The sequence below is a fragment of the Phacochoerus africanus genome, chromosome 4, assembly GCF_016906955.1.
Source record: "Phacochoerus africanus isolate WHEZ1 chromosome 4, ROS_Pafr_v1, whole genome shotgun sequence".
Taxonomy (NCBI): Eukaryota; Metazoa; Chordata; class Mammalia; order Artiodactyla; family Suidae; genus Phacochoerus; species Phacochoerus africanus.
Genome location: NC_062547.1, coordinates 35195511 through 35219440, shown reverse-complemented (window position 1 = coordinate 35219440; position 23930 = coordinate 35195511). Strand labels below are relative to the sequence as shown.

Sequence of the window (23930 nt, the reverse complement as noted above, 5' to 3'; positions counted from 1 at the left end):
TGTTATTAATTTCAAGTTTAATTCAACTGTTATCTTAGTACAAACATTGTATGGTTTCTATTCTCTTAAATTTGATAAGGTATATTTTATGGCCCAGAATATGGTCCATTTTGGTGAATGGTTCATATGAACTTAAGAAAAATGTGTATTCTGTTGTTGTTGGATAGTCTACAGATAGTTGATTGATGGTGTTGTGTTCAGTTATGTCCTTATTGGTTTTCTGCCTGCTGCATCTGTCTGTATCTTACATAGGGGTAGTGAAGTCTCCAACTATGATAATGGATTCATCTATAACTCCTTCCTTTGCTATCAGTTTTTACTTCATAGTTTGACATTCTGTTATTTGAAGCAAATGGTTTAAGGATTGTTGTCTTGAGAATTGACCCTTTCATCATGAACTTTCTTTATCATTGACTTTCTTTATTCCTCACAACTTTCCTTTCCTCAAATGCCTTTTTTAAATGTTCTTGAAGATAAATAATGATGTTTTTTCAATTATTTGAACACAAACAATGTTATTTTTTTCAAATGAAGCAATAAAAGTAACAGTGCTCACTAGAAAACAATTGGAAATAGAAAGGAAGTAAAAACATATCCTTCATAGTCTTATTATCAGAAATAAACCACTATTGCTATTTTAGTTAAACTTTCTAGAGTTTTAGAAATGTATATTTATCACATTACAGAAAGAAAAAAACTTAATGTGAAATATCAAAAGTATAAAAATATACAAAATAAAAAGTCAAAGTTTATATCTACTGTCTCCCAAATAATACCTTTTTCTCTTTTGATAGCCTTAGGTAGTAACAAATATATTGATTTTTATCCTGCTCAGTGTCCTTCAATGTGTTTACTATGTATATTCAAACACATGTAATTATTTTATGTAGAAGCAATCATGATATACATACTATTCTGCTACTCAGTTCTGTCATTTAACAATATGTTACAAATATCTTAAATTACCAATGTATTTAGAGCCCACTCATATTTTCTACTGGTTGTGCAGTATCACAACTTGGAGATTTAGTCAACCATTCTCTTATTGAGAGAAAAAAAAATAAATTAAGGATTTGAGGGGCCCCTAAATTACTGCTGATGAGATTTAACTTCTTTTCAAAAAAATAAATAAATCATACAAGGTCAAAAGCTTTGATGATGTTTTGATTAAATATCTTGATAATGTGTTGGTAAGCTTTATCAGTGGAATAGTTTTCACGGGTACTAATATGTGATATTGGGAACTGCTTCCCCCCCCTTTTTCCCCATAGGACATCTCTTGTGATTAGTTTTATGAGGACCACCATTAGGGAATACTGAACTCAAGGTGGTCCTAGAAAAACTAATTTGTTTATATTTATTAAAACTGCTTTACTATGTATAAAATAACAACCATACAATGCCTTGTCTCTATGAGGTAAGTATTTATTCGCATACTGCCTAGTGTTACAGAATTGGGCAAATGGAAATCTGATCTTAGTTTCTACTGATTCTTTTCATTGTATTTCTACTGGGAATTTTGACCCAGAATATCCGTGTCACTAATGATTAATCCAATCAATAAGTACTTGTTGAAAATACTTGTGCTAGGTTTTTGATTATTTGATTTCCTTAGGATTTCTCAAACTCTCCAAACACACAGAATCCATCACTTCCTCATCTGTCCCCAGAGCAGTTTATACATGCATTCTATTATAATACTGATAGGTATTTTGTTCACATAACTATAATTATTTATTAATACAGTAAGTGATTTTGACAGGTACCATGAAGCTGTTGGAATCCAGTGAGTAAAGTAGATCTTACCCTTGCTGTCATTGAACTTGCAATATGTGAAGGAGTAAGTCATGAAAATGTTTAGTTGTAAAAGAGATATAACTTGGCTCACAGTCTCTGCCTAGTCTCTTGGCAGAAAGTCTAGATTCTCTTGTGAGTCTGCCTCTCCCTCATTCCTTCAATTTTTTTTCCCAAGGAATAGTATTGGATGTTATTCATCCAAAGGGGGTTCAGTTCTGCTTTAATAGAAGTCCATTTATTCATTCTTGAGCTCCCACTTTTCAGGAACTGCCAAAAGATTAACATTTTTCTTTTAAAAAAAATCACATCCCAGTGTTTTAGGTTTTTTTTTTTTTTCCAATTTTGTCTAGATTGGCTCTCAGCAGAACAGTGTCCATGTGTTCTTCAGTTCCTAGGCAAAGAGGTCCCATAGCTGTAGCTCTTCTAATTCGCACTGTTGGGATTTGGTCACTAAAGTTCAATAAAATTCCAGGGCAGCTGGCCAGAAGATGTATTCAACCTCAACTGCACATTTCATTGGAATGACCATCCCTACAAACTGTAGCCATTGTGTTGATATAAGTTACCAGTCTCTGCTTCCTCTCTCCCTCCATTTACTTCCCTTGAAATAAATGATTTCCCTTCCTGACTATAGTAAGGATTAAGGCTAAGCCACTTCTGAAGAATAGATGTTATTAGTTTTATAAGAGTTGAGGGATATGTTTCTCTCCACTCCAGAAAGGCCCTAGAAGCCACATGAAATTTGATCCAAAAATCTCTAAGAAACTCTGCCAGTCTAAACAAGGGGAAGTGCTTCAAGTCAAAAACAAATTTTGTTACACTCTTTCCACTTAACTAATGCTTGCATAACTAAGAGGATATTTAAATGGATTTTCAAAATAAAGCTGTTCTAATCCAAGGTTATTTCCAATCTCTTATTTATTGATGTAATGTCTAAAAATCTTCCATGTAATAATAGTCTTTATAATTTTAAATCATGATAAGTGACCTAAAAGAAGAGTAAATGATGCTAGAATGGCTTATAACAAGGGGAGAAAATCTAATCTTTGAGTGTGAGTGAGGGAAGACCAGAAGGAAAGGAAAAAAGTAATAAACTGTGAACTGAGGCTTAGAAACTGAACAGTAGTTAAAGTAGATTAATAAAAGGAGTAGATGTAGTTTTCAGTGCTGGCTGTACATTAGAATCCCCTGGGGACCTTTTAAACTCTTTATTCTATACTCCAACATAGCATGGATCAGTTGACTATCAATATGGTGGGGGGAGGAAGAACGCTGGTGCTTTAAATACCAGAAAAAAAAGAGTACTAAATGAAGTTGGAAAGAATGGTTAGGGTTAATCAGTTCCATTTTCCAGCTTAAAATTTTTGATGATTTTCTAAGAAAAACAGGAGGCTGTTGAACAATTTTAAGCACGATAATATTATGACTATATTTATTTTCAAAAATGAAATCTTTGATTTCTGAAAAGAATATAGGTTTAAAGAGCAAGACTGGATGCACAGATGTCATGGTTAGCATTAGAGCTGGGAAGAAATGAATAGATCTGCTAGATATTTAAGTTAAAATATAGATACTTGGTGGTTGTTTGGATATAGTGGTAAAAGAAAAAAAGATCTCAAGTAAAACTTGCGCTTGTGACTTGAGCAATTTATTCATTCAAGGAGCATTAATGAAGTCCTTATGCATATACTCAGGATATATAGTGGGGATAAAGAGGAACCAAAATAAAAATGGGCCATGTTCTGTTGGGAGGAACAAAACCATAAATAGGCCAAAAGTAGCATAGAAAGGAATATTATACAGTAATTAAAACAGTTACGATGTGGAGAATGTGACTAAGTAGCAATGTTAGCATGTGTGATCTGAAAGAAATCAATCTCAATGAAAAGGAGGCCCATCATGGGGAAAAAAGGGGGTCAGAAAACTATCTGCAGAAGGAATGGACAGAATAAAACTACTAGTGACCAGAAGAAAGCTAATTTGGGGAGAAAAATTGGATGGAATTATGGGACTGAAAATCAAAACTAGTAATTGAGAAGAGTTCCCATCATGGCTTAGTGGTAACAAACCCAAGTAGTATGCATGAGGATGCGGGTTTGATCCCAGGCCTCACTTAGTGGGTTAAGGATCCAGCATTGCCATGGGCTATGGTGTAGGTCACAGTCGCAAGTCGGATTCTAGCATTGCTATGGCTGTGGCATAGGCTGGCAGCTGTAGCTCCTATTCAACCCCTAGCCTGGGACCTTCCATATGATGCACCCACAGCCCTAAAAAGCAAAAAATAAATAAAATAAAATAAAATAAAAGTAAAGTAAAGTAAAATAAAATAAAATATAAAAAACTAGTAATTGAGGTACCATTGAGAAATAGAGGTAAAAATGTTTGAAATTTGTGTCTAGAACCCAAATGAGGAATCTAAACTGAAGGTAAATGCTTTAGTCTTTGATTATAGATAGTTACATAAACTATGAATTATAAAGAAATCACTAGAGAGAATGAGAAAAAAAAAAAACTGAGCCTACAATTGAGCCTTAAAAAGTAAGGAAGAAAATTAGATGCTTGAAGGAATTGAACATACATGGAAGAAGGAGAAATGAGTCACAGGGAAGAGTGGTTACCAGGATAGAATACTACTGAGAAGTCAAGTAAGATAAGAAAGAGACCCAGTCTGTTAAAGGATGAGGAGGTCTTTGGTGAAATCAGTGAAAATCATTTTTCTGAGGAGATGGACTTGAAAGCTAGACTGGCACAAATTGAAGAGTGACTAGATAATGGAAGAATAGAGGCAGCAACAGATGTCATCAGCCAGCTCATTTGTGAACAGGAAGATGAAGAGCAATAGCCTGAGGAGGAAATGGGTTCTCATGAGGTTTTGCTTCTTTCTTTCTTTTTTTCTTGTATAAGATGCTTAAATGATGATGGAAAGGAGGGTGAGTGGAGAGAGTCAGGGGGAGAAGAAGGGAAAAGGAATGGGAAGAAAAGGGAGAGAAAGGTTGACGAAACAGAAGATAGATGTGAGAAAAAAAATTAAAAGGCCTTTGGGGAAAAGGGAAGTGGAACATCCAGTATAGAGTTAGAATAGCAAGTATAATATCAAGGAAAATTAAGATTCTGAAATTGTCTTTTAAAGTTAATTTTATACAAATAATTTATTTTGTTTGGCAAAGACATATTTACTCCTGTTTCTAATTTTAAGAGTGATGACATTGATTGTTTAAATGGTGAGTTAATTAGGACTTTGTTAATGTGTAAAATTAACTTGCTGTGATAGACACAGTTTAAATGAACATTATATAAATGTTTATGTAATAAGCATTGTAACATTATGTAATAAATATATCTTGTCTTAACATTCCTGTCAAGATTGTTTGACATGGTTTGTGTTGATTTTTCTATTGCTTAACAAATCACCACACCTTAAGCAGCTTAAAATAAAACACATTTGTTAGCATGCAGTTCTGCAGATCAGAAGTCTAGGGATGGCATGAGGAGCTCTTGGCCCAGTTTCTCATAAGACTTGAATCAGTGTGGTGGATGGCAGGACCAGGCTATCTCCATTATATCTTCTTTGGAGCAGGGGGAAAAGGAATTCTCTTGTGGCACAGAGGTTAAGGATCCAGCATTGCTACTGTAGCAGGTTGGGTCCATTCACACCTTGAACTCATTGTATTCTTTCAAGTCTATGTGGTTGTGATACGCTTCAGTTCCTTGTGGTTGTAGGACTGAGGTCTCCATCTCCTTACTAGCTATCAGCCTGGTAACTCTCTCAGCTCCTAGAGGCCACTCTCATTCCTTGCCACATGCCCCCTTTTTCAAAACCAGCAATGGAGCCTCTCCCATGTGTCTCGCTATTGTTTTGAATCTCTCTTGCCAGGAGGAATCACTCTCTTTAGGGACTCACCTGCCATGGAGTATAATCGCCTTCTTAAAAGCAAATGTGCCATATAACAGACCTTAATCATGGGGGTGAATATTCACCATATTCACAGGCCCTGGAGATTGCGTAGGACAAGGACAGTAGAGCATGAGGATCTTAGAGGACTTCTTAAAATTCTTCCAACCACACTATTAAAAAAATTGGTATAATGTGTATTGCCCTTTTAAGCAAACAGACATAGAAAGAAACTTAACTCTATGATTACAAGATAGAACCTAGATATATTTTTAAACTTTGTTAACTGATGACTAACTGGTATATAAATACTTACAGCTATCTGAATGATCCAATCCAGTGTTTTGCATTATCATAAATACGTATTTCTTCTTTAAGATTTTACTTTTAGAGGTTGTGGTCTTTGCAACTTAATTTTAATCAATATTAAATCAAAAATTCTTAGGGCTTGTGACAGGAGGAAAGGGAAAATGAAATTGTGGAAATGTCATTAAATATTGGATTTGTTAGCTGAAAAATGGGAGTATTCCCTAGGGAACAAGTTTCCATTTTTTAAAATTTATATTTACCAGAGTTAAGCACTGAGCCTGGCACAGAGTAGGTCTCAAAACATCATTAAATTGCATGTTGATGTGGACAGTTTCTAGATGACCACATCATCACCTGATAATGATTCATATTTTAAGGCCATGTAAATGAATAAGTGGATGAAATCTAACTGTCAGGGGTGGGTTCTTTGTTATTTCCAGATCATATCAGCATTTTCTCTTTATCTCAGACTTAATACCATGAATAACCATGTTCTATTTTTTTTTATGCTTTCTGCCACCAACTTGCAGAATGTCTTTGTAAAAACCCTTTTCTTTTAAAATTTCCTTTTCTCTCAAGAATGAATGTTCTACCTCTTGGGAATTTGGGATGGAATAATTAAATAATAATGTGAAGTGTGAAGGCGTTGGGTGTTTTGTTCTCTTGGAAAAGGCTCCTTTCATCAGAGCTAAACAGAATAGAGGCAGATTGGGAGCTTCTGAGTCCAAGAGAGAAAGTAATCTTTCTGCCTGCCAACACCAGCCCTCACCAACCCCCTGCTCAGTAGCTGTGAAAAAATAAAACTACTTTTGTTTTTGTTTTTTTAATAGAAATGTAACAAAAGAGAAATTAAGTTGAGGAAGAGACAAAAGAAGACAGTTCATACTGCTTGGAAAAAATACATATATTTCAAGTTAAGACATACAAAATTAGAAATGTTCTAGCTGTACGTGCACTTAGCTTGATGTTTCATTCATTGATGGTAGAGTTATTTCAGTAACATCCTTCTAAAGCATCTCCTTTATTTAAGTGTATTAGATTTTTTTCACATCTTGCAAGTTGACAGGAATGAATTAATAATCAGTGTGATGCCAGCTCTTCATGATGCAAATTTGTATCCTGACATAGTACCTCTTCCAGAATAATTCTGGGTTATTTTGCTTTCTTGTCTTCAACATCTCTTGCTTAGGTACAGGTTACATAGAATATGTACTCAAAATAAGTTAGCTCATGCATTCCAGCCTTCAACAAATGCTGAATGGGTGACTACTGTTTACCTGGCGTAGAACTAGAAGCTTGGTATACATAAATGAACAAAGCAAAGATCTCTTCCCTTGTGGCACTTATGTAAATAAATAAACTCATTCATTAGAAGATAATAAATACTATAGGAAAAGATAGAGTAAGGTAAGACTAATGAAGTAAGGGCAGGCAAGTAATAACAATAGACAAAATGATGGAAATAGCGTGAGTGAGAGCAAGATACGTAGGAGAGGGGATTAGCAAGTGATGGAGTGTGATGTCATAAAAGGCTGTGTAAGGCATTGGGAAAACTTTGGTTTTCACTCTAAATAAAATGGTGTTCTGAGAAATTATATCATTTGAGTTACATTTTTTGAGGAGTAACTTGCCACTGTGCTATGAATAGACTATTGAGGGCAAGAATATAAGCAAAGCACTGTAGGAATCTAGGCCAGAGATTGTGGTGACTTACCCCAGGGTGGTGGTGGGGAGGGATCAGATTCTAGCTGTACTTACAGTAAGATAGAACAAATCTGACAATAACTGGTAGTATGAAGCCCACGTTCTCCTGCCATGGAGGCTAACCTTCCCAGATTTTTCCCAACACCCATACATGTGTTAGTCACTCCTCTTTGCTATTTATGTTTTCTGGCAACCAGCATACCTAGGATTCAGAAACCACGGTGCACTGTGGGAGAGTGTGATCTTTATTCTATAATAAGGCCCAGGTCCTGAGATTCTATGGTTTTATCCCAGAATCTGCCTATTCCATAGTAGGGATCCCCACTTTCAAACTTGTATGAAACCATTGAAGGGAATGCAGTGATCAAGGGCATGTAGAATCTGCCATTTGGATATAGACTGATTTTGTCTGAGTCTAGGCTCATACAGGTTTTTTTATATATTCTTTTTAAAATTATTTTCCATTATGGTCTAATGCAGAGAATAGCTATAGTTCCTTATGCTATACAGTAGGACCTTGTTGTTTATCCATTCTAAATGTAATAATTGGCATCTGCTAACCCCAAACTCCCAGTCCATCCCACTCCCTCCCCCCGGAGTGTCTCTTGGCAAACACAAGTCTGTTTTCTATGTCTATATAGATCCATTCATTTTCTTAAGGTTTCGCTTCCAGATCCCTGGGAAAATTAGCACTAAATATGTTTTCTGAAATCTTGGAAGTCTCATTTTCTCTCTCTTTGAATAACTGTTGAAGAAAAACCATTTCTCCCCCAAAACAGTGACCTAAACGCATAGGACAATTAAAATACATATGGGAGTAAAGAGATAAATTTTCCAAAGACACTATAGTCTATAGTTTTATTATAACTTATATCCAATTTATGTTAATAGAAAAAATATTTCACTCTTCGATCACTTGATTAAAGTCACTTTACTTCAGTATTTTCCCCAAATCATATGTTGTTACCGGCTTTATACTTGTATAACTCAAAGCCTATTATAATTATAAAAGGCTTACAAAACCCAAGAGAAGGCTCCATCAAAGATGAATCAGGTAGCTATTTACTAACAAAAAGAAAAAAAAAGAGAAAAATTCTAGGGAATCTTTGAAATAAGCTACTAACTTTGCCATGGTCTGATTTGAGAGGCATTTTGTCAACTGAGAATGAAAATTCTGGGTAACCTCTTAAACTTGGGCCCCTTATAGTCCAGTCTTTCGTAAGACAAATAACATCTCTGTGAATTAAGACAATTCTCTCCATTTCTCATGAGAGAAAACTGAGGATCAGAGAAGTGAGGTAAATTCCCCCAAATCATAAAGCTAGAAAATGGTAGAGATGGAATTTGTACTTACCTCGTTGTGATTTCAAACACTATATTCTTTCTTCTATACCCTGTGATTTCTTTTAAGTAGGCAGTTAGTATTAGAGAAATATAAATTGTGCTTGACAAGTTGGTATAACACTAGTAGACAACACCATCATTTCAACAGAAGGATAATTCATTATATTTTTGAATATAAAAACTTTTGTGTGGATAAAACAGGAAAAAACTTTAAGAAAAAATGAAATGATTCTTTCACTTGCCTCAGATGAGGGAGTCATTTAAACAGGTGAATGCCTATGCTTTTTATGTTTTAGAAAGATTTTTTTGTACTTAACCATTCCTGCACAGAAAACTTTCAAACAAGTCTGAAACAGTCACTAAAAATATCCCGGAGATATCAATGTCATAATTATCTTTTTTTTCCTTCACAAGTGACAGATTTTATAGCTCATTAAAAAGATATACTTAAAATAAATAGTTGTTTGAATGAATTAATGCTCATTTTAAAAATTATGCATGTTATTTCCTCAAGCATAGCTGAAATGTGTAAACTTGGTCTGAATTCAAAGTCCTATAGTCATATAGTCCTAAAACACACTATGTGTTCTTCTGTAATTGTCAATTCTTATTTTCATTATTCTTTATCTTCAATTTAAAAGAAGCATATGTGAAGTAAGAATGTCCTTTGGAAATTGCGCTGGAAGCAACTTTTGCTATTTTTCCCATGGTGATTTGCAAAATCATCTCAATAAACTAGGAAGTAAAAATAATCCAAAATTTTGGAAATTCAGTTTCCTTTATTTACCTTGGATATTTTAGCAAATACATGCATATTAAAATGTCTCACAGGTTCTCTAGTGAGAAACCCCAAATTGTCTTGACCATGGAATAATCCTCCCCGCTTTTTTCATGATACTCAGGGAAACAAACTTTGGCAAATAATGGTTTATGAAAGTGCCTGCCCAAAATCAATGGTTATCAGCCGGTCATCTACACCTCAGTATCAGTGCAGTGATTGTCCCATGTCTCTCTAATATTACTGTTTAATAATGTGGGTATTACAAATTTGGTACATGTTTTGCAAATACATGAAATTAATCCATATCTAAAACTTAGGGCTTTATGAATATATGAAAATAAAATTATAAAATTTAACTTTTAAATATGTGATTTTAAATTAGACTGGTAAATTTCTTCTATACTTCTGAGCTTTGAAGATTGGCACATTCTTTCTCTCTCTCTCTCTCTTTTTTTTTTTGACATGTTTCTTGAGAGATTTATCTTGTTGAAATTTAAAGGAACAATGTTAACCTAATGGAGTTCATCTGTGGGTAATCTGACAGGTGTGCCTAAATGGAATCAAAGAGCAGCTCTTCCTTTACATAATTCAGTTCCTCTATTCATTTGAGGAGTAAGCTCTGTGGAATTCACTGCTAGAATGGCCATAAACTTCTTTATTACACTATGGGCCTCAGATATTGTAGGAACTTCAGAATGTTATAACATTCATATTCATATTCTACTTTTAAAAATAAAAAGCCTATTCAAAGAACCAGCTCTTGGTTTTATTGACTTCTTCTATTGTTTTTTTTTTACTCTCTATTTTATTGATTTCCTCTTTGATCTTTATGATTTCCTTCCTTCTGCTGACTTTAAGTTTTGTGTGTTCTTCTTTTTCTAATTCATTTAGGTGGTGGGTTAAGTTGTCGATTTGAGATTTTTCTTCTTTTTTGAGGAAGGCCTGTATTGCTATGAATTTCCCTCTGAGCACTGCTTTTGCAGCATCCCATAGATTCTGAGTGGTTGTGTCTTCATTATCAGTTGTCTCAAGTATTTTTTAATTTCCTTCTTGATTTCCTCATTGACCCATTGGTTATTTAGTGGCAAGTTGTTTAGTCTCAATGTAGTAAGTTTTTTCTCATTTTTTTTCCTGTGGTTCATTTCTAGTTTCATGCCATTGTGGTCAGAAAAGATACTTGAAATAATTTTTATACTCTTAAATTTGTTGAGGTTAGCTTTGTGCCCCAATGTGTGATCGATTTTAAAGTCTATATTGTCTGATGTGAATATTGACAAATCTCTGGTTAGACTCACCAAGAGGGGAGAAAAAACCCAAATAAACAAAATCAGAAATGAGAAAGGAGAAGTCACAATGGATACTACAGAAATATAAAAAACCATGAGAGAATACTATCAACAATTACATGACAACAAATTTGACAACCTAGAAGAAATGGACTCCTTTCTAGAGACAGCCTGCCAAAACTGAATCAGGAAGAAATAGATCAAATGAACAGACCGATCACTAGAAATGACATTGAGTATGACATAAAAACACTCCCTACAAATAAAAGTCCAGGACCAGATGGCTTCACAGGTGAATTCTACCAAACATACATAGAGGAACTTATACCCATCCTCCTTAAACTTTTCAAAAAATTTGAAGAAGAAGAAAAGACAGTCTCTTCAGCAAGTATTGCTGGGAAACCTGGACAGCTACATGCAAATCAATGAAACTATAACACACCCTCACATCATGCACAAAAATAATAATTTGCATAGAACTACCATATGACCCAGCAATCCCCAATATATGCCCAACATGTATCCAGACAAAACTTTCCTTAAAAAAGACACATGCACCCGCATGTTCATTGCAGCACTGTTCACAATAGCCAAGACATGGAAACAACCCAAATGGCCACTGACAGATGATTGGATCAGGAAGGCCTGCTATATATGCACAATGGAATACTACTCAGCCGTAAGAAAGAACAAAATAATGCCATTTGCTGCAACATGGATGGAACTAGAGACTCTCATACTGAGTGAAGTCAGACAGAATGAGAAAGACAAATACCATATGATATCACTTTATCTGAAATCTAATATATGGCACAAATGAACCTTCCCACAGAAAAGAAAATCATGGACTTGGAGAATAGACTTGGGGTTGCCAAGGGGGAGGGGGAGGGGGAGGGAGTGGGATGGATTGGGAGCTGGGGGTTAATAGATGCAGACTATTGCCTTTGGAATGGCTTAGCAATGAGATCCTGCTGTGTAGCACTGGAAACTATGTCTAGTCACTTATGGTGGAGCATGAGAATATGAGAAAAAAAAGTGTATTCATGTATGTGTAACTGTGTTGCCATGCCGTACAATGGAAAAAAATAATGTATCAGGGAAATTAAAAAAAAAATTATATTAAAATAAAAAATAAATAAAAATAAAAAGCCTGGCCTATTACTTTCTGAAGTTCCTATAATATCTGAGGCCCATGGAGCCTCAGAACTTTCTTGATTATCTGGTTCAGAAAGTCCTCTGATTTTCCATTACTGGTATGAGAACAATGGAATCAAATTCTGTGAATTTTTAATTGGACCAAGGTACTCAATTTTATTAAAAGCTCCTTAGATAATTCTGACGCATACTTGATTTTGCTTTCAAATCTCTTGTATAGATCAAAGACATTTAAATTCTTATGATCTCCTGCAGGAAAAAGTATACTAATCTTTTAAGGTTAGAGTAAGTGTACAAATGTGACCATTCAGTAAAGCCACAGACTTGAAGGATTTACACTCTATTTATCCCTAGGATTTTCATAAGTCCCTATGAGTAGTAATTACTTAATTAAATGTGCTAGAAAAATAAATGCATGAATAACTGGTGGCAGCTGCCAGTGTTGTTCACCCTCCTGAGCAGGAATGAGAGAATCATGAAAAAAATGATCACACACAATTAATTACCTTCAGATTGTCCTGATTGGAGATTGTGGGTCTTGATAATGATCAAGGGAAGAAAATGCACTAACTCACATGGATAATTATTTCTTACATATGATGGCATTATTAATTTTTTTATTAAGATATTTCTGGATTAAGAATTTTTGTTCATATATATATATATATATTCCTTTTACATCAGTGATAATGATTCTCATATAGACGAGGGGACAGTGTTCTTTCCTCTCAAATCAAATTGTAGCATGGTATCATCAGCTCTGATTCTAAGTGGTGCCTGTTCTGCCATCCTTTGCAGCCAGCTGTCGCAAACCCTGACATCATGTTTATTAAAATTCACATTCCGTGGGACACGCTGTGCAAGTATGCAGAGAGGCTGAATATCAGGATGCCTTTCAGGTACATTCAAACTTTATTTCATTCTGTCTCAATGTATATTAGGATGAGCCTCTTTTTTCTGTAAAAATCTCAGAATGATAAATGTTATTCTTTCTACAGATGAAATGCATTTTCCTCCTAAATTTGGGTAATCTTGGACTCTTATTTTTACTTCTAATTTGTTTGTCTGATGTGATAAGCTTTCTGCTTTATATCAAAAAGGATGCTTTAAATCATTTCTAGCTGGACTTGACTAGAGGGAAGGAAAATGAGTTATTTTCAAATATTAACTTACAGTTCCCAAGGTCAGTCTCAGTTCTTATTTAATATGGTTAGATAAAACTCTTATTATTTTTGTGGAAGGCAGGAAGTGTAAGTGTATATCATTCTTATGTATAGAAATACAGTGTTCTTCTCTTTATAGAAGTTAGCAAGAATCATTCCTCAGGTGTAGTTCAATCAGATGGTTTCTTAGCTCTGCCCTCAATACCAAAGGATTAATTGTAATGAAAGGCCTTCTCAGTTCAAAGATCTTTTAGTCCTTCCTATAGGCAAGCAAAAATTGAATAGATGTGTTTCCCCATATTGTGTGCATTGTGCTGCATGCAGAATGTATCACGTTCCCTTATCATCTCTCACAATAAAATTCGGCAGTGTTTCTACTATGTGCAAGTTTTAACTTGTATTAAAGATATGAATATTTATACTTATTTAGAGTTCAATATGCTTCATAAACTTCTAGGGAGGTTTTAAAAGATTCAGGGTAACAAGATACAAAGGAGAAGAACCTCTAGATAATGAACATAAATGAACAATAAGAGTGCAATTCAAAATATAGAGAAATTTCTCAGGGCTGATAGCATAGAAGAGGCCAACTTTGTAAGAGTGCTGACAGCTGCAGATCGAATGACAAGCCTCTGAAGTACTCACGATAAAATGTGAGATGCTGATCACCATCTTTTTAGTCATCTGAGCACCTCAGGCTTTGGAATATGCAACCACAGTCATTGCCCACATAACGAATGTGGCAACCACTGAGGAATCTTACTGTGACAATTGTAGAATTGGATACTTAAATTGACTCCCATTCCTGCTTGGCCAAAAGTTTCAAAATTCCCTATATAGAGAATATTTATAAGAGACCAAATAATAACATGAAGGGCTTGGCAAAACTAATAATAACAACAACAACAACAACAAAACAAAACAAAACAAAGAAGCCATTGGAGTTCCAGTTGTGGCTTAGAGGTAGCAAACCTGACTAGTATCCATGAGGAGGCAGGTTCGATCCCTGGCCTCTCTCAGAGGGTTAAGAATCCAGCATTGCCATGAGATGTGATGTAGGTTGCAGATGCTGCTCAGATCTGGCATTGGTGTGGCTGTGGTCTAGGGCAGCAGCTACAGCTCCAATTGGACCCCTTGCCTAGGAACCTCCATATGCCATGAGTGCAGCCCTAAAAAGACCAAAAGAGAGAAGAGAGAAGATTAATGAAGGAAAGAAAAGTTTTTCCAATTCTTTAGCACCTTTTATGAATGATCAATAAAATACCTTCCAGAAACTGAGGCTTGTACATTTTTTTGAAACTTGGTCCCTGAACAAAGGAAATAAGGACCTATTAGATATTATTTGTTATGATCAGATGTTTGATGTCTACAGAGGACTGCTTTAATTTAGGACACTCCTACTGAACTAATCTTGAGCGTACAACTAGGTAAGTATACATTACTTGACTTCTGATGAATGTTTCCCTGCTGACACCACGTCTCCTTGTAAAAAGTCTTGTGAAATACATGTCTGTGACTTATTACAGGCTGATAATGGGAGAATACTTGCCATTTGCTTGATCTAATTTCTTCTTATTTGGTCTGTATGTATTCATGCTACACAAAACCATACAGAATTAAAACAATGAGATACATTTTAACTTGTGACATTAGCTAAGTAATTAATAAATAGTAACCTTCAAACCTAGCACAGATATGGTGGAAATTACCTCTGTAGATTTATGGTGGGAAATAAACTTCATAAAATATTCTGAAACTGAATTTGAAATTATTTTCTGTGAGACTTAAAACTGTTTATAACCTTCACTTTTTATCTTAAGAAGTAACTGAGAAATATGTAAAAACATTCCTCAAAGTATTATTTGGAAACACTTTGAAATATCCCTATGTTCAATAGTGCATGATTTAAATAAATTAGATATGCCCTTGCAGTGGAATATAATTCATTTATAAAATGAATGGGTATAGGAATATCTTAATGATTATAATGAAATGTAAATAAACTTCATTGGATATATATTTATTCATACACTGTGATTTCATCAATGTAAAATGAATAGAAATAAAATTGGAAGAAAATATAGTATGTTAAAATGATTGCTTTTGATGGATGGGATTGTGGATTCATAATATTTTGTTTACATTCTTACAAAATTATTTTTAATAAGTTCTAATTTGACTGTAGGTTATAAACAAGGATGCAAAAGAAGTGTAACACCCAAGACAATAACATACTTCCTAAAATCAGGGTGAAATTGCAAAAAATACCTAATTAAGCCTAACTGATTTAACATGCCTTCATTCTTTTGATTTTAGCATTGTTTCTAAGAAGAGTTCTAGTTGAATTTATGCACAAACTAATTTTTTTGTAGATCTAAAAGGGGGAAACCCTTAGAGACTATAAAGTGTGCCATTTCAATGAATTTCAGTATTCAGGTTCTATTTAGGTTAAGTGAAACTCATGTTAGAATTTCTCATCAAAAAAGGAGCATATCTCCCAACTTCCTCCTTTGGACTTTATACAAAATGCATAATTGACAGGATCATAAAAGATTGGTTCCTTTTTTGCTACCCAAGGGGGAATTTGGCATCATTTGATTATTTGATTCTGACAAAGACACATTAATTTGAAGTTATAATTTCATTCAGTGAAAAAGTAAATGTTGCTTAACATGTTTGCTTAACACCAAACATCTGGCATTCAAAGATGGTTTTTCTTTATCAATATACTTTCAAAGTATGTTCATTTTATCATAGTCTATCTGGGAGAAGTCTTTTTTTATATAATATTTATTTTTTTCCACTTTAGCTGGTTTACAGTGTTCTGTCAATTTTCCATTGTACAGCATGGCAACACAGTTACACATACATGAATACACTTTTTTTTCTCATATTCTCATGCTCCACCATAAGTGACTAGACATAGTTTCCAGTGCTACACAGCAGGATCTCATTGCTAAGCCATTCCAAAGGCAATAGTCTGCATCTATTAACCCCCAGCTCCCAATCCATCCCACTCCCTCCCCCTCCCCCTCCCCCTTGGCAACCCCAAGTCTATTCTCCAAGTCCATGATTTTCTTTTCTGTGGGAAGGTTCATTTGTGCCATATATTAGATTTCAGATAAAGTGATATCATATGGTATTTGTCTTTCTCATTCTGTCTGACTTCACTCAGTATGAGAGTCTCTAGTTCCATCCATGTTGCAGCAAATGGCATTATTTTGTTCTTTCTTACGGCTGAGTAGTATTCCATTGTGCATATATAGCAGGCCTTCCTGATCCAATCATCTGTCAGTGGCCATTTGGGTTGTTTCCATGTCTTGGCTATTGTGAACAGTGCTGCAATGAACATGCGGGTGCATGTGTCTTTTTTAAGGAAAGTTTTGTCTGGATACATGTTGGGCATATATTGGGGATTGCTGGGTCATATGGTAGTTCTATGCATAGTTTTCTATGGTACCTCCATACTGTTCTCCATAGTGGTTGTACCAGCTTACATTCCCACCAGCAGTGCAGGAGGGTTCCCTTTTCTCCACACCCCCTCCGGCATCTGTTATTTGTGGACTAATTAATGGTGGCCATTCTGGCTGGTATGAGGTGGTATCTCATGGCAGTTTTGATTTGCATGTCTCTAATAATCGGGGATGTTGAGCATTTTTTCATGTGCTTGTTGGCCATCTGTATCTCTTCCTTGGAAAAATGTCTATTCTGGTCTTTTGCCCATTTTTCAATTGGGTTGTGGGCTTTTTTGCTGTTGAGTTGTATAAGTTGTTTGTATATTTTAGAGATTAGGCCCTTGTCAGTTGCATCATTTGACACTATTGTCTCCCATTCTGTAAGTTGTCTTTTTGTTTTCTTTTTGGTTTCCTTTGCTATGCTAAAGCTTGTCAGTTTGATTAGGTTCCACTGGTTTATTTTTGCTTTTATTTCTGTGGCTTTGGGAGACTGACCTGAGAAAACATTTGTAAGGTTGATGTCAGAGAATGTTTTGCCTATGTACTCTTCCAGGAGTTTGATGGTGTCTTGTCTTATATAAGTCTTTCAGCCATTTTGAGTTTATTTTTGTGCATGGTGTGAGGGTTTGTTCTAGTTTCATTGATTTGCATGCAACTGTCCAGGTTTCCCAGCAATACTTGCTGAAGAGACTGTCCTTTTTCCTATTTGATGTTTTTGCCTCCTTTGTCAAAGCTTAATTGACCATAGGTGTCTGGGTATATTTCTGGGTTCTCTATTCTGTTCCATTAGTCTGTATGTCTGTTTTGGTAGCAGCCCCACACTGTCTTGATAACTGTGGCTTTGTAATATTGCCTGAATTCTGGAAGAGTTATGCTTCCTGCTTGGTTTTTGTTCCTCAGAATTTCTTTGGCAATTCTGGGTCTTTTGTGGTTCCATATAAATTTTTGGATTGTTTGTTCTAGTTCTGTGAAAAAGGTCATGGGTAATTTGATACGGATTGCATTGAATCTGTAGATTGCTTTGTGTAGTATGCCATGTTTACAATATTAATTTTTCCAACACAGGAGCATGGAATAGCTTTCCATTTCTTACATCTTCTTTAGTTTCCTCAGTTAATGTTTTATAGTTCTTGGCATATACGTCTTTTACCTCCTTGGTCAGGTGTATTCTCAGGTATTTGATTTTTTCGGGTGTAATTTTAAAAGGTATTGTATTTTTGTATTCCTTTTCTAATATTTCATTGTTCATTGCGACTGGTTTATGAATGTTAATCTTATATCCTGCTACTTTGCTGAATTTGTTGATCAGATCAAGTAATTTTGGGTTGAGTCCTTAGGGTTTTCCATATGTAGCATCATGTCATCCGCATACAGTGACAGTTTTACCTCTTCTCTTCCTATTTGGATGCCTTTTATTTCTTTTGTTGGTCAGATTGCTGTGGCTAAGACTTCCAGTACTATGTTGAATAACAGTGGTGAGAGTGGGCATCCTTGTCTTGTTCCAGATTTTAGCGGGAAGGCTTTCAGCTTTTCTCCATTAAGCATTGTATTTGCTATGGGTTGGTCATAAATGGCTTTGATTATGTTAAGGAATGTTCCCTCTCTACCCACTTTGGTGAGAGTTTTTATCATAAATGGATGCTGTACTTTGTCAAATGCTTTTTCTGAATCTATTGAGACGATCATGTGATTTTTGACTTTTGTTAATGTGGTGTATGATGCTGATTGATTTGCGTATGTTGAACCATCCTTGTGAACCTGGGATGAATCCCACCTGGTTGTGGTGTATGATCTTTTTGATATGTTGTTGGATTCAGTTGGCTAAAATTTTGTTGAGAATATTTGTGTCTATATTCATCAAAGATATTGGCCTATAGTTTTCGTCTTGGGTGGTATCTTTGTCTGGTTTTGGAATTAGGGTGATTTGATGGTGGGTGGCATCAGAGAATATCTTTGGGAGTGTTCCTTCTTCTTCAACCTTCTGAAAAGTTTAAGGAGGATGGGTATAATTTCCTCTTTGTATGTTTGGTAAAATTCACCTGTGAGGCTTCACCCATGGCATATGGAGTTTCCCAGGCTAGGGGTCCAATCGGAGCTGTAGCCACTGGCCTATTCCAGAGCCACAGCAATGCAGGATCCAAGCCACATCTGCAACCTACACCACAGCTCACGGCAACGCTGGATCCTTAACCGACTGAGCAAGGCCAGGGATGGAACCCGCAACTTCTTGGTTCCTAGTCGGATTTGTTAACCACTGAGCCACGTCAGGAACTCCCAAGAATAACAAATAACTTAAATAGAAAAAATACTTATCTTTTTAAGATAAGATTTTTAAAAGATTTATGCATAAAAGGTATTCATAACTATCAGCTATTTCTTGTATTTATTCAGTGTTGAAACTTAGGTATGTATTCCACAAAAAAAGAATTCATTCAGGAAAAAAAATTATAGTTATTAACTCCTGAAAGAGTTTTCTGCTTATTTTAAGAACATGAAACTTCAGCATTTTATCTAAAGTTTATGCTTTAATATTCTGCATATGTAGAATTTTATAAACCTAAATTTTTTAGCTATGTATTTTCTTGATTATTCTTACAAGGTAGATATTGCCTGCATGTTGTACTTGATGTTTCAAAGAAACAAGAAAATTTCAGAAAAGTAAAATAAAATAATCCACTTTCTCTAGTTTTTATCCTATCTGGTAGGACTTAGCCTATGTCTTCTACATTCCAGAAATATCAAGTCCTACTTTCATGATTTTTGTTTTGATTTGAAAGTAATTCCTATTCATTATTACCCTTCTCTCACATTAAAATGGTCAAACATATTTTAAGATGATTCAGTCATCCTGTAGCTTCTTAGGCTGAGTTCAATAATGGGGTCAACCTTCCATCTGTCCTTAAGCTTTCCTCCCACAAATATTTTAATCATAGAAAATTTGAGGGGAATTTTTTTAAAACATTAAGATCGATCTTTTATCATATTTGGGATTAAACTTAGACCATCTTTATGCAAAGGATACCTCACTCAAAAATAAAATAACATAATAAGCCTAACATATGTAATAGATCAAAGTGCAGTAGCTCTGCTTGACAGGGAGTGGGGACCCAGGTTTCCAGCCACGTGACTGTCCTCATTGGCCCCGCAAACATCTCCATGTGGCCACTGCCTGTTGAAACAGTGGCTGGAAACAGAGATTGTGATAATTATTTACTTATAGTTTTGAGTAGTTGCTTTATTAGGTGGGTATATAGGGAGGTAGGTAATAGGTAGATAAATGCTGTCAATGCAAAGTATAAAATAGAGGAATCTTTCAAATGAAAGAATAAAGGAAAATAAAAAAAGCTCTGTCCATGAACAATATGTGTTTAATAAATTACGGAATGAAGATTGTGGGTAGGAAATCATTTGGTTCTGTAGCTTCCTTTATGCAGAACTAATGAGAATTGCTGATTATCATTGACTCCATGGATTAAAGGTACACTTGTATATGCTGGGGAAACATAATTAAAAACAAAGTCTCCCTGGACAAGAAAACTTCTCCACAAAGATAGAAATAAAAGATAATCCTTTTTTATTGTTGAATAACCATTAAACCAGAATGCAACATACATCACAGGCAATTTGCTGAGATTGCAAAGAAATCTTACCCTGTTATACAGCCAAGCAGATACAACCCATTACAGATGTGTCCTCAAGATAAACAGTAACTAGTCCCCAAGTAAGAAGACATGACAGAACTAATTATCACATATAGTCATCCTAGATTTGACTGATAATGGGGGTGTTAGTTAATTGGGAAAATTGAATCTATTAATTTTATTTGTTCTTTCAATATAAGTAATCTAAAAAGTAGGTGTATTCATCTTATATGATTGTCTTCCTTCACTTGTTCTTTATTTCTCCCAAAGCATTTTTTAAAATGTTTAAGAGAAATAATTCAAAATAACAGCAATAGGAGTTCCTGTTGTGGTGCAGCGGAAACAAATCTGACTAGGAACCATGAGGTTGAGGGTTTGATCCCTGGCCTTGCTCATTGGGTTAAGGATCCGGCATTGCTGTGAGCTATGATGTAGGTCACAGACGTGGCTCAGATCTGGTGTTGCTGTGGCTGTGATGTAGGCCAGCAGCTGTAGCTCTGATTGGATCCCTAGCCTGGGAACCTCCATATTCCGTGAGTGTAGCCACAAGAAGAAAAAAAAAAAAAGCAAAATAACAGCAATAAAAGGAGAATAATGCTTATCCAAATTCCCTTATTTTTTTATATTATTCCTCACCATATCCACGATTGATAATTATAACTATAATCTTTATCTCATCTTAATCATATTCCTAGGTTTGTTTAATGCTGAGAATTATTTTAAGCCAATTTCTACATTAGTCATTTTCTTAAAGAGATACCTTATTTAATAAATGTTTATTAAATTCAAAGTACTCTCAGGCAGTGAAGGAAATAAATGCAACTGTGAATTAAGCAAAAGCTCATTCATTTATTCATCAGTCATCAGAATTCTCACTATTTACCAAAGAATGTGCCAAGTATACACAAAACCAAAAGAAATGAAACTATCTTCTTCAAGAAACCCAATCTCCTATAGAAGATAGTCAGTAAATAGTTTTATAATAATGAGGTTGATAGTGCAAGAGAGTCTTTGTAGAAGAGGCTGGACATAGCAAGCCTGGAAACTCCATATTTTAACTTCATGTTAGAGTATGTCAGAGACAAGTTAAAAATTCTTTTCTAGTAATATGACTTGTGATTGCAATGAAATATGGCAGCTCATATAGTTGTCAAGTTTTCTAAGCAGTTAGTAACACAGGACTAAATATCAGTCATCCTGACTCTCAGCCCTGCTTTCTAGATACCACGCCAGGAGGAGTATTCTGATTCTGTAAATGGGTTTTGGTGAGTGGGGATAAAGACGCTTTTAGAAGGCCCTGAATGAGATTCTTGAGCTCCAAAATGAGCATTTAGTGAAATCTTTTAAATGATTTAGCTTCTATCACTAGGACATTTAGTTTCTCTAAAATCAAAGTGCTACATACTTCATTAAAACCCTGATTATCATCGACTTTTCACCTGAAAACCTTAGCATCAGTGGTAAGACCTCTCATCATTTGTGCCTTGTTCATCATCCCCTCACCTCTTTTGTCATTATCCTCAATTTATGCTCCAGCAATTACCTAATTCATCAAAGTTACCTAAATCTTACAATGTTTGGTCTTGATCCCATAACCATTTCATATGCTGCTACCTCTCTAAAATACCATGTCCTAGAGTGCCCTCATGGCTCAGTGGGGCAAGGATCCAGTGTTGTCACAGCTCTGTCTCTGCTTACAGCTATGGCATGGGTTTGATCCCTGGACCAAGAACTTCTGCATGCCACAAGTACAGCCAAAAAAGAAAAAAATGCCACGTCCTAAGTACTATATTCAGAGGACTCCTGCCATGTGTGCTTCAGGATTCAACACAGATAACACATCCTCTAGAAAAGGTTCCCTGTCCCCTTCTCCTCCATCTATAAGAACTAATTGAGATTCCTTCCTAGGTATTTCCATAGGTCTATTTTACTGCATTATCACACTTTGTTGTAACTATCAGTTGTCTCCTCAACTTTTGTAAGTAGAAACCCTCTTTTTTTCCCTCTAAATTCTTGGTAGTTATAATTTAGCATTCTTAGCATATCGAAATATTTAGCATATCAAAAATATTCATTATATATGTGTTTAGCTATATAGGTGGATAGATGCTTTCAAATAACATACATGCACATGATCTGGGTAAAATTTAGAGTGCAGCAGAAGGCAGAACTTCAGAAAAAGATTAAAAGCCAAATATTTGTGAAAGTGTCTTTGTTATTAATAACTTAGAATTCTGAAATTGAAATAACATAAATTTAGAGTTCTTCCTATTATACTGACTTATTTCATATCTTTCTTTAGCATGTGAAAGTTGGAGTGTTGAAATGCTCAGTATAATTGAATTTTGTCACTCACTGGTTTCACTATTTTCATGTGCCTTCTCTCAGCTAATTTCTATTATTTTTCAGGAAAAAATGCTATTACACTGACCGGAGGAGCAAATCAATGGGCAGGTTGGTGGGTGATGTGTGATTTGTCTAAGACCAGTTTGTCACTGGGGAAAAAAAAATAAAAAGAATAAATTTTATTTCCCATATCAGCAGTTGTAAATTTTCGGAAGAAAAACTTTATTTGTTCAAGAGTTCCAAAATGACTTATGCCAAATTTAACAATGTTTAAAATCAGATCATCTCTCTTTTCATTTATCATTGTATACAGTCCTCCTTGATAGAATATTATGGAATGAGGACTTTAATTTCAGGTTAGTGTTTTAGGAAATTTTAATTCCTACTAGTAAAGCCATTACTGATGGGAAAGTGATAACCCACTAGAGTAATGGAACAGTAGATCCTACCGAGGCCTTCTGAATCATTTAATCCAAACTTCTTATTGATGAGATGGTAGAAGAGATACTAGCATGCAGAATAATGAAGTGGTTTACCAAAGCCACATAGCATCTTTTGTATCATGGACCTACTTTTATTCCACCACCTGAGGCTGCCTCTCATAGCCAAGTATTGAAAGCAAACTTTGGTTCAATAGCTTTATCTCAAAACATCTCTTTACCTATTGTGGTACCTGTTGTGGTAGAGGAATTAATTAAAATACAACCCTGAGACTGAAGAAACTCTCCCAACTGAAATGCCTTGGTCCTGTTTCATTGGAGGAAATGAACTTCCATTTGATGAACTCTACAAACAAAAGGCTTCTAAAACTAGGCTATTTTCTGCTCCTTGCAGAAGAATCGATTAACAAAAACAGAATGGGGATGTGGTAGGGTAAGCCCTGTTGAATAACTTTGCAGGATGTTAGAAATCAGAATGATACAAAAACTAGGACAATCGTATAGTATAAATATCTGACCACTTTAGAAAGGAATTTAATAAATCTAGTTCCTTTACCATAGAAAATTTAGAACTTTGGAATAAGAAAAATTTTAATTCCAGAATAGAAGAGTATTAT

The 23930-nt window shown here is 35.1% G+C and overlaps 1 protein-coding gene across 2 annotated transcripts in view; it reads left to right on the top strand.

Annotated features, from left to right (window-relative positions):
- The window catches only part of ANO3 (anoctamin 3), a 209754-nt gene that overhangs the window by 84275 nt on the left and 101549 nt on the right, over positions 1 to 23930 (top strand). Inside the window, exons 5-6 of one of the 2 annotated variants that reach the window (XM_047776120.1) lie at positions 13067 to 13167; positions 22937 to 22981. In XM_047776120.1, the coding sequence (XP_047632076.1) occupies positions 13067 to 13167; positions 22937 to 22981 (146 nt within the window). The remainder of the gene's footprint in view (positions 1 to 13066; positions 13168 to 22936; positions 22982 to 23930) is intronic. The other variant, XM_047776121.1, reaches the window with a different exon arrangement.